Source organism: Papaver somniferum, chromosome 3 (assembly GCF_003573695.1).
Source record: "Papaver somniferum cultivar HN1 chromosome 3, ASM357369v1, whole genome shotgun sequence".
NCBI classification, from domain to species: Eukaryota; Viridiplantae; Streptophyta; class Magnoliopsida; order Ranunculales; family Papaveraceae; genus Papaver; species Papaver somniferum.
Genome location: NC_039360.1, coordinates 200,717,526 through 200,729,624, shown reverse-complemented (window position 1 = coordinate 200,729,624; position 12,099 = coordinate 200,717,526). Strand labels below are relative to the sequence as shown.

The 12,099-nt window shown below is 39.9% G+C and overlaps 1 protein-coding gene and 1 non-coding gene across 2 annotated transcripts; one reads left to right on the top strand and one right to left on the bottom strand.

Moving 5' to 3' along the window:
- Window positions 1-9,576: 9,576 nt before the first annotated feature.
- On the bottom strand, window positions 9,577-9,680 carry LOC113362354. Its single transcript, XR_003365707.1, has one exon. It is a non-coding gene; the product is annotated as a small nucleolar RNA R71 (small nucleolar RNA).
- Window positions 9,681-9,849: 169 nt separating this feature from the next.
- LOC113360528 lies at window positions 9,850-11,510 on the top strand. Its single transcript, XM_026604031.1, has 2 exons — window positions 9,850-9,987; window positions 10,299-11,510. The coding sequence occupies exons 1-2, from the start codon at window positions 9,850-9,852 to the stop codon at window positions 11,508-11,510; spliced, it is 1,350 nt and encodes a 449-aa protein (XP_026459816.1).
- The last annotated feature ends 589 nt before the right edge of the window (window positions 11,511-12,099 follow it).

Here is a 12,099-nt window from a genome sequence, read left to right as displayed (position 1 = left end):
ATCTCTGCAGGTAGGATCTTCAGTCCACATAGCCATAAATTGGAAAGGTACAGTCATGCAAACATCCTCATAATTGAAACCTATATGCCTTGGGCAGTGATCAGAGGAGTCTCTAGTTAGATTGTCTACACAGAGTTTAAGGCATAAATCATCAGCATACTGGTGTTAGAGCACTTCTCGGTCGAACTCCCATGCGTTGCTATCTCAAGCATGGTTGTCAATGTTAGTGATCGAAACTATAAGTCTTGATTTCTAGCCTATTTATAGATGTCTCGGACTAGGACATAGATTGTGTAGTTGAGCTTAGAATTCACAATTTTCATCATTTGAAGACGGAGAACTACTAAGGTGAGCTTGTGGAACTTCATCGACAAAAGGTATGTGGAGACTGAAAATCATCTATCACTTGGAAAGTCTATTTATACTCCATCTACTATATTGAGACATAAGTCGTATTACGATATAGTTTTCTATATACACATTTGAGATTTCGAGCTGAGTTTATCTCGCTTACATATTTCTCGAAATATGTGTTGGCAAGATTTCGCTTCGACCAAGTTCATCTTATATCATGTGAAAATTTCCGAGTAACATCTTACATTGTTTGTGTGATACAATCATTTGGTATAGCCTTGGAATGTTTCATTATGATTATTTCAATATCTTGAAAATTGCTTTGATGCTAATAGTGTGTGAAAATGGCTATTGCCATCCTGTAAAAAAGTTTCAATGATTTAAATAAAGAGTTTAGAATCATGTAAACATGTTTAGATATAAACATAGTGTGTTATCACATTTGTGTATAAGTCCAAAACCGGGAACCTGAAGTATGCGTACTCGTATGCCTACTGGCGGTTGTTAGATGTCTAGGCAAGTATGCGTACCCGTATGCATACTGGCGGAAGTCTCACGTACGTGAATTTCTGTTGGAGTTTGGAATGTAAATTGGCATGTGCACCCGTATGCGTAACGGCGTAACCAAACTCGGTCCGGCTACTTAAGTATGCGTACCCGTTTGCATACTTGAGTTGGTTACTTTATAAAATCGGTTGTACATGAACTTAAGCTTTTATAAAATAAGGAATGCAATCTTTGCAAACCGCGGCTATAATGTTCATGTATTAATTCAAGTGAATCAAACCGATTTTGCTTCAATTGTGTTCTTGTATACATCTATGAGAATATAGCAATTGAACGGCTCTTTAACTAGTTTCATTTGAGTCAATTGAACTAGTTATAGTTAAGATGAATAAGGTTGGTATGAGAGTTATCATAAGGCCAACTTCGGTTAACTATTGTTGAGCCAACATGGTGTACATGTTTGGGTACGGATACATAAACCTAAATGAGGGTACATTTCATTTATGTGTAACAATCTAAGTTCGATCTAACAGTTGAAAGATATTAGCTTGGTTGAATCAGGTTTTTCATCTAACGGTGAATATTGAATGTTTTCTTACCAAGGTAACTTGGATTGCAAACCCTGATTTGAAAACTATATAAAGGAGAACTCTAGTAACTGGGAAACCTAATCCCCACACCTCTTGTGTGTTACTATTTGCATCAACTAGAGTCGATTCTCCCTTAACCTTAGGTTTCTATCGAGACCCTGTAGGTTAACTATTTCAAAGACTTCATTGTGATTTTGAAGCCAGTCCCAACTATTTTCTTTGTAGTTGCTTGTTCTGATCTTGCCCGATTCCATCATTTGAGTATTATCTTCTCTAAGATTTGCTCGAGATTTAATCTCCGACAGGAAAGATAAAAAGTAATCACAAACATCTTCGTCTCATCGTTTGTGATTCCACAATATCTAGTTTCGCCATCATACGAAACAAAAACTCTTGGGTATTTCTGTGGGAGACAGATTTATTCAATGTATAGACTTTTCCGTGTGAGACAGATTTGTGTATCAAGTCTTCGACTCTGGGTCGTAGCAACTCTTGGTTGTGGGTGAGATCATCTAAGGGAATCAAGTGCGCAGTATCCTGTTGGGATCAGAGACGTAAGGAACACAACTGTACCTTGAATCAGTGTGAGATTGATTACGGTTCAACTACATTCCAGTCCGAAGTTCATTGGTAGTAGGCTAGAGTATGTAGCGGATTAATACAGTGTGGTGTTCAAACTGGACTAGGTCCCGGGGTTTTTCTGCATTTGCGGTTTTCCTTGTCAACAAAATTCCGGTGTCTGTATTATTTATTTTCCGCATCATATTTTGTTATATAATGGAAATATCACAGGTTGTGCATTAAGATCAATCAATTAGATAATCCAACCTTTGGTTATTGATTTAAATTGATTGACATTTTTATATTGGTCTTTGGTACCGTTCAAGTTATTCCTCTTATATTCAATCGGGCTCGCAGATTTCTACTTGTTGATTGCAGATTGAATTAAGAGTTAGAGATATTAAACTCTTTAATATACTTTTTTCTAGATTGAGTATGACTGTCTAGTTGATTCTCTAGAAAGTATATTGGAGTAAGTCCTCTCAGATTGCCAAACGAATTGTTGGGTGTGGTTGTTAGACCCCCGAATTTTCAATTGGTATCAGAGCAGGCAAACACATTAAAGACCTCATAAGTCTGTGTTTGTAGCGATCTGATGATGGATAATATTGTCTCTGAAAACGCTTCACCAGAAATGGATAAACTCAACATCGAGAGTTATCTAGAAAACATCGACAAGGTTGATGTGACTACTCGTTTTCCCGTAGTCTACGTTATGTATACGATTCGGAGAATCATATATTAATTAGTATCGATGCCTCAGTTGAACTGATGATGCTAAGTAATAGAAGATATTAAAGATCACAATAATAACAAAGAACACAAATATAAAGTAAATGCTACTAAGTTATCATGAGACACAAGATATTACGTGGTTCGACTTTCGTCTACGTCCACGGGTAATGAGTGATTTGTTTATATTAAGTTGTAGTGGTTACAAAAGATCTTAAATGCTTCCGAAAGTAATAGAGAGAACTCAAGTTGAAGTCATTACTTAAGTTCTAAACATTAAAGAGGTATAATCTTAAGAATAGATCTTCTTCTCCTAGAAATTGAATGCCTTAATTTGTTGGTGAAGCTTGGTATTTATAGGCCCTTCGACTCTAGGTATATTTTTGCTATCTTGGGGTCCATCGTTCCCTGATATACCTTCCGTACAAATGGTACCTTCATTCACCACGCGCTTTCTCCAGTCAGACTCTGCCACCTCAGCTGACACACGTTCCTTCGGGAACTTCCCAGCCTCAGTACAGATTGTACCTACGTTCACCGCCAGCCTCTGCCAATCTGGTTCCGCCACATCATCTCTCTCCACGTGCTTTGATTATGCGTGTAGATAAATGATTTTTGCATTTAATGCTGATTAGATATGTCATCTACCTCTATCCCTTCGCCAGCTTCCTCCCCATAGACTAGGCTTTTACTTCTTTCATCTTAGCCGTCGAGGCTTCCTTTCTTGAGACGAGATAAAGTAGATCTACGAAGGTATCCTCTATCACTTGGATTCCTCTGTATAACGAGGGATACACAGTTATCTTGTATGCGACCACTGAGATCGTGACACGTTCTCCGCAGAATATTGGCATTCACAGTTTGCCCCTTTTCTTTCATATTTTACCGTTTGGTAGGATTGGAAGAAAACTCTCGTAACGCCACCATTTTTGCACGTACCGAATGGGTGATCCCCATATGTCCTTTCATGCAATAACTTACCCTTGGATTTCGGGACGTCCAAATTTTTGGATTCTTCAGCCGCCTATAAGAAGGGAATAAAGAGGAGGAATTTTTCATTAACTCCTTTTCTTCCTCTCGAACTGTTGCTCTTTGTCTCTTTCAGAGATTTTCTTCCACCACCAACTGTTGATCTTCTCTTCGGTTTGCCAAAGCTTTGTGGTTCAGTACTCGATCATCATATATAAGTAAGTGATACTTTGCCTTTTGTTGTTGCTTTTCATACTTCTCTATTAAATATGTTTTCTCTTCTTCAATTTTTTGGAGAATGTTGTTGTACTTGCATGTGTGAGTTTTAATTCTCTTTTACTCGTTCATGTTGTATGAGAACTTGGGTTTGCTCCCATTTCGTATTTTGGTGTTGATTTTGCCATGATTGTTTTTTGCATGTAATCTTTCTTATGGTGGTGAATAACCTTGATTTCGTCTTCTGGTGGGTTTAAATTGTTTCCCATGGTTTGTTTAGTTAAACCCATTCCCAAAGTATGCTTATTTTTGCCCCCAGTTTTCTTTTGATTTGACTGTGATTTTCAGTCCGCCATTGTTGATGGGAGGTTTTTCCTGCTGGTGTTAGGAATTATGAGACTTCCGAAGAAGCCTATGTGTAAGGGACAAAGAACCTCTTCATATACTGATCCACCTCCGCGGATGGATCATCCTGATGCTACGCCGTATCCTCCTCTTGAGGATAATGAGATACCTGCTGGTACTGAGATGGTTGTGGTCCCTGAGGTCGTTGCGGACCCTGAGGTAGAAGATGTTTCTGTTGAGGATCTTCCACCCCATCCTCCTCACTATGAGCTTCATAGGCTTGTGCTGCGTGACAAGGATAGTTATTCTCACTTATCTTTATCTGAGATCACCAAATCTTTTCGCCTCCATAAGTTTGAGATTTCCTTTGTCAACGGCCCTGATTTTATTACTGAGTCCCTGATCCGGAGCTCCCCTTATGATGAGAACAATCTTTAGATTAGTTTTATCCAGCTGGCCGCAGGTATGCTCCTCCCTTTGTTTAGTAAAAAAGACCCCTTCTACTATGATGTGTTGTCTACCAGGTACGACCCGGTGAACAAGACTCATGTCCGAGGAGTTATGTAGTACACTGGTAATTACTGGAGTGCCCTTCATGAGAGATGGTACCGTAGTAAGGGAAAGACCACTTTGAAGTCTTATGACCCCTTTGCTGATGGAAGGTCTAAGCAGGAGGATTATACCCCCGCCAACTTCAATGCTACGTCCTCTGATGTTATTCAAAAGAGTAATCTTCTTCCTTGGAATGTTGGCCCTCGTCGTATCCATGTTACTTCTAAGCAAATCAGGGAAGGTAACAGCCTTCATTTGTTGGAGGAGATCGATAAGACTGGTTTGACTGTCATCCCTTATTCTGCTAGGCTTCCTTTGCCGAAGTCTGATCGCATCCGTCTTGATCATGATAATCGCTGGGCTCGTACTCCTCTTTGTGTGGTGGATTCTTGGGCCTATGGTTTTACTACCGCTAATACCAACGTCCCTCGTGTAGCTTTCTCCTTGCCTGAGAAGTATGATGGGTATCAGCCTTGGGTTTTCAACCCTGCTGCTTCTCATGAGGTAACCTTCGTTTCTGTTTGAAGGCTTTTGGTCCAATATCTTTGTTTAATATTCTGATAGCTTTCTTTTGTAGTATGCCCCTGCTTCTTCTGCTAGAACTGCTCCAGCCTCTGCTGCTAGGACTGCTCCGGGCTCTTCTGGTAATTCCGTAGACACCAGGACTAGGAAAAGAAAGGCTTCGGCTGAAGCAGCTACGCCAACACCTGCGGAGGTAAGGATCATTGCCATACCTTTGTGTTTGTATGTTCCTTAGCATCTTTCCCCTGATCCTTAGCCGGCGCATGTATTTTTCCACAGTCCTCCAAGAGAAAGGGAAAGTTTAAGGCTGTTATTGATCTTGAGGCATCGGATGAGGATCCCAAGGATGGTGAGGAGGTATCAAATGATGAAGATATGGAGGACATTGAGGATACTGGCCTCAGCCTTCATTTGGATGATATTGAGGAAGATTTTTCCAATGAGGACCCCAGTCCCATCCGTACTGGCTCAGTGGAAGGTGAGAACCTCGTAGCTGGTGGTGATGTACTATTTGTTAACCCTGTTAGTGTCCAAGCTCCAGCTCCTACTTTGTCTCCAACGGTACCCTCGTTTTCTGCCCCTGGTGGAGCATTGCATGTTGTCTCGGCTACTATTGGAGCTGATGTTGTAGCTTCCAAGAGTCTTCCTTCGTCTCCTGCTACTTCGCTTCAATCAAGTGGTTCGTTTGCTAAGACTGTTACCCCGGTGGTGAGGGTTAGCAACTCAGATTCTCGGCCGAATAAGAAGGTTGTGATTTCACTGGGCAAATTCTCCTTCAATTCTATGCCAACCTCGTTAGGGAGCGCTCAATCTGTTTCTACTGCCCCTGTTAGCAAAGTTGTTGGACCTCCGCCTTCGTCACTAGATTGGACCGTACTGGGTAATCTTCCTTCTGCTGGTGATATGGACTTAGGTGGTGCACAAGCTTTTTCTTCAGTTACCAGCTCATCCACCATGCCATATCTTCGTCGTGGTGAGGGATCAGTAGTCGTGCCCTATGTTCGTTCTCAAACGATTTATGGAGTTGTTGTTGAGTCTGGCAAGGTTAAGCTGCCTGAGAACTTGAGCCTTGGTAGTTCTGATGATGCCATTCTTGAAGCCATTCTGCGGGACTCGAAGGGCCCCTTTTCTGCTGAGGTTGATCGTCATCACCTGGATAGCTCTTTTGAGGTAGCTTGGCAGTTGGATGTGCTGTCTGCTCAATATCGTGCGGCTAAGGTTCTATTCTTTGACCCGGACTGCCTTCGCTCCAGCCAAAGCTTTGGTGAAATCCGCAGGGGTAGCATCCAAGAGATTGGATTTCATGGACACCTACACTTATTTCCTTCCTCGTCTCTCAGCGTTCTCAGTAAGTGATTCCTACCTTACCGCTTCGCAGTTGTTTTGATTCTTCGTTTGTTCGTATACTCCTTTGTTTGCATCTTTGCAAGCAAATAAATGTTGGATGCACCTTGTTCAAGTTCTATAGGGCTAAGTGTACTCACTTGAGTGATTTTTTGGAGCGTGCTCATCAAGAATATTCCCTCGTTAGCACACAGTAACCTTCTTCCAGTGATGCTGCTTCTATTGCTAGGGTATCTTCGTTGGAGGATGATCTGAGGAAGACTCAGAAATCCTTGGAGGCTTGTCTGTTGGCTCTTGAGAGAGCTAAAAAATGCTGCTAAAGTTGCTAAGGACGGTGATAAGCACGTAAGTGCGACATTTTTATACCCGCATTTACACTAGCTAGGTCTCGATATTTAGCTAATAATATTGTTTTAAGTCATTTACAGGAATTACAAGTGAAATCCGGAAAACTAATGGATAAGAAGATAAATTGGCACTTGCAACTCATGGTGCCAAAGGAGTGGGAGCTTAATGAGAGTTTTTAGGCTGGCAAACCAATAACTCATTTGCAGCGGCCGGACCACCTTGCCATCTTGTTCGTTTAAGCGCTTGAACTGCACATGTGAAAATAGTGGAGGATGTGTTATCCTCTATTACCACATTTCTTTTTGGAAAGCATCAGACAACATATGCTCTTCTCTATCAGAAGAGTTTTCATTTCTTCTCAAAGCTACGACCAGATCTGGAAGCAGCAATGACGATGGATGGATTTATTTGGGTTCTTGGCATAGACTGAAATCGGGTTTATTTCAAAGGTGGAAATCAATGAAGGCAACAACAATAAATTTCTGGGGTTTTGGAGTCAGATCGAGACTGAAGTTCAGTCGATGAAAGAAGCCAGGAGATGGGAATGAAGACGAGATCGATTATTTTGGGGGTTTCTAGATTTGGTTTGAACTGAATTTGAATATTACAGTAGCGACATCAAAAAGAGCTATAGGAGAATGGTATGGACTGGATTCAGCCAAGATTCAGTGAAAGAATCGATGAGAAGAAGAGGTTTTGACGGTGGAATCAGCTGATAGATTATGGCTGTAACGGGAAGATTAAGAAACATATGTTGGGGTTTTGAATTTAAATGATAATTGGGTGTCTGTTCTTGAGAATTAGAAGGCAGTTGAAAGTGAAGGTTGGGTAGTATGTCTATGGTCGATTGAGGCAGTGGTGGTCTTTCTCGGGCTGTTAAATAGAAGCAACGGTGGGATTTCAGTTGAGGATTCTTGAGACTGTGATGGTTTTAACCTAATTTGTTGTTAACTAATGGTGATTAATTACTGAGATTTGAGATGTTGAATGAAGATGGAATCAAGCTACTGGCAGAAAAAACAAATAGAAAAGACGATGTTCATGGAGATGGTCGAAACTGCAACAGTTGTATCAGTTGATTAGTTGGAGTTATGAAGAGTGTAAAGGCATGGAATTGAATAATGATAACAACACGGCAACGTCAGCAGATTTGGGGAAATTTGTGGACTGAATTTGTGTCGTTCGGTGGATGAATGGTGATTCATGAAAATGGAATTGAAGGCTAGAAATAATGATGGCATCTGGGAAGTTTCAACCATGAAATGGTGGCTGTACAGATCTTGGAAATGAATGGAAGCAAGTTCTCAAGCTGGTGTTGGTTGTGATGGCAGTAAGGAAGAGATAAAATTATGTGGATTGATTTTTACCCCAATCCAGGAAGGGTTTGAATAAGTCATTAGAGATGGGTGTGATGTGTACCCAACAGAGAGATGAATAAGGCAGGAAAAAAGGGTTGAATGCAGAAGTCAGAGAACAAGTCACAACAGATGTGTATAAAGGAGCACAACAATCAACCAAGAAGGGTACGATTAAATACTGCAATCTGAATTTTATTTTGCTTTCTATTTAGTTCAGTTCTTTTTAGTTCTCTTGTGTGTTAGAGTTTTTGATTGAATACTTTTAATGGCTATCTACACAAGAATGAGAAGCTAAACCCCTCTCTGCCAAGACAAGAGGGGAAGCTTAATGGGTTCTAGTATTATTTACAGTGATCATAAATGAATTTCATGTTTTAGTCCATTTATTGGTCTCTGTTTGATTACATCTTTGTGTTGATGATGTCTACAAACTTCTTAGATTCATTGTGGTTTATTTTTAGTTTTGTTTTAGAGTTTGCTAATTTCTGTTGCTTCGTAACAGGGAGTAAGATAGCTCTAAAGACTTGGCGACGTTAGGAGCTGCTACGGGTGCAGGGAATCAGTGTCGTTGCTTCAGTTGTGATTAGGCTGAAATCTAGCCGAAATCACAGCCATTTGGGTAACATTGTATCCGTTTCTTGTTTCTTTTGTGTATGCAAAGGTCTGATCATTTTAATCGACTGCGTAAGTATCACCGTTTTTCTAATAATGTATTAGAGAATCACCCTAGTCATCCAATGGCAGGTGAAGCCGAGAGATTAGCCGCTGAGGATGAAGATGCTAGAATAGCTGCTTAAGCCGCAGCCAATGCTGATGGACCTAGAACCCTTAAGAATTATTTGCAGCCGGAAAGGACTTCTACACCTTCTTGTATAGTTCTTCCGGCTAATGATGGCAATGTGTCGACTAAGTATGTGCAGATACAAGCACTGCCTAAGTTTCATGGATTGGACTCCGAGAGTCCATACATACATTTGAAAGAATTTGATGAGGTCTGTACTACTATGCCTTTTGTTGTTGCGACTCAAGATGTTGTAAAACTGAAATTGTTTCCATTTTCTCTAAAGGAGAAAGCTAAGACTTGGATGCATTCTTTGCGACCAAATACCATTAGGACATGGAATGAAATGACTAGAGATTTTCTGAAAAAGTTTTTTCCTATTCATAAAACCATCACTCTTCACAAAAATATTATGAATTTTTCTCAAAATGAACATGAGTCTTTTTTCGAGTGTTGGGAGAGGTTTAAAGACTTACTTTCTAGATGCCCTCATCATGGTTATGAAATTTGGAGAATTATTAACTTCTTTTTTGAGGGTCTGAATTCTGGTATGCGTCAGTTTGTTGAAATGATGTGTAATGGGAAATTTCTGAATAAGTCACCTGATGATGCTTGGAGTTATTTCGATTCGCTAGCTGAAAATGCCCAAAATTAGGATACTTCAGGCACAATGGATAGAAATAAGTCCAAACCCTTAGCTAGCTCTAGGTATGGAATGTATGTGCTGAGTGAGGAAGATGATTTGAATGCTAAAATTGCTAGCCTGCATAGGAAAGTTGATGCTATTCAGAAACTAAATTTAGTTAAGGTAGCTGACTCGGTAGAACATGCTTGTGGTATCTGCGAAAGTCTGGAACACTACACTAAGGATTATCCTACAATCCCATCATTTCAAGAAGTGTTACATGACCAAGAAAATTCCATGAATACATACAAAAGACCTTTTATCTCACCTTATTCGGAAACATATAATTCTAATTGGCGAAATCACCCTAATTTCAGTTGGAGAATGATCCTACTATGAATGATGTTAATGTTCCTCAAGGGTCTTTATCTAGTAATCCTTATGTGCCACCTCATAAGAAGACTCTTGAGGATACTTTATAAACTTTTATGCAGGGACAGACTCAAATAAATCAGAATACCTTGCATACTTTGGATGAGCTGAAAACTAGCATAGGATCTATTGAATCATGTCTCAATGCTAGGGAGAAAGGGACATTGCCTGCCCAAACTCAACCTAACCCGAAAGCCCAGTATGAAGCTAATAATGCAAATATTAAACAAGCTAAGGTTGTTACAACACTTAGAAATGGTAAGGTGATAGAGACTCCGATGAAGGTAAACGAACCTGAGAAGTCTCCAAAACCCAAGGGTGGTGACTGTCACAGTGATACTGAAAATGAAAATTTTAATGTTGACAAGAAAATGCATGCTCCATTTCCTCATCGTTTATTGTATACTAAACCATTGGCTGATAATAAGGATATTCTTGATATTTTGCAGCAGGTGAAAGTTAACATTCCTCTCTTGAGTGTGATTAAGCAAATTCCAGCGTATGCCAAGTTCATAAAGGATCTTTGCACCATCAAAAGGAAGCACAATGTGCAGAAAAAGGCATTCCTCACGGAACAGGTAAGTGCTATTCTTAAACACAACACTTCTCCCAAATATAAAGATCCTCGGTGCCCTACTATTTCTTTTATAATAGGGAATTTCGTGATCAAACAAGCACTTTTGGATTTGGAAACTAGTGTAAACCTCTTACCGTTCTCGGTGTATGAGCAGTTGGGCTTAGGTGAATTAAAACCCACCCCAGTCACTATACAACTTGCGGACAGATCAGTTAAAGTACCGATAGGGGTAGTTGAAGATGTGTTAGTTCAAATCGATAAATTTTACTATCCAGTGGATTTTATTATTTTGGATACTCAACCTGTGGTTAATGCTAGTAATGAAATACCTATCATCTTAGGTCGTCCTTTCCTTGCAACTGCCAATGCTTTGATAAATTGTCGAAACGATATAATGAATCTTTCGTTTTGGAATATGACCGTTGAATTAAAAATCTTTGATACATGTAAATATCCGAGTGGCAGTGATGATATCCATGAGGTGAGGATGATTGAAACTATTGTGCAGGAAAAGCTATCTCATCTAGAAGCTAAGGATGCTTTAGAAGCCAGTCTTCTTAACCTTTTGGATTTCGATGAGGATGGATCCATTGAAGAAGTCAATTCCTTACATCCCCATTACTGGATACAGATAAGTGGCGGTCTAGATTTGAATAACTTCCAATCAGTGAGACCAAGCCACTACCCTTATCCATAGAATTCCTAAAGCTTGACCTTAAGCCACTTCCTAGTGACCTGAAATATGTCTTTTTGGGTCAAAATGAAATATTTCCAGTAATCATGTCAGCTGAACTTAATGAAGAGCAGGAAGCGATGCTTTTGGATGTTATTAAGAAGCACATAAGTGCCACAGGATGGACTATTGCAGACCTGAAAGGAATTGACCATAGTATTTGTATGCAGAAGATTAACTTGGAAGAGAATGCAAGACCTTGTCGACAAGGTCAGCGTAGGTTGAATCCTCACATGAAAGATGTTGTTAAAGCTGAAATTCTTAAGATGTTAGATATAGGTATGATATATCCTATTTCTGATAGTGAATGGGTCAGTCCAACCCAGGTAGTTCCTAAGAAATCTGGTATTACAGTTGTTGAGAATGAAAATAATGAACTGATCCTAACTAGGAAGGTCACTGGTTGGCGTGTTTGCATTGATTATCGTAAGTTGAATTATGCTAGTAGGAAAGATCATTTTCCTTTTCCATTTATTGATGAAATTCTTGAGCGACTTGCAGGTCATAAGTTCTATTGCTTTCTCGACGGATACTCAGGCTACAATCAAGTGGA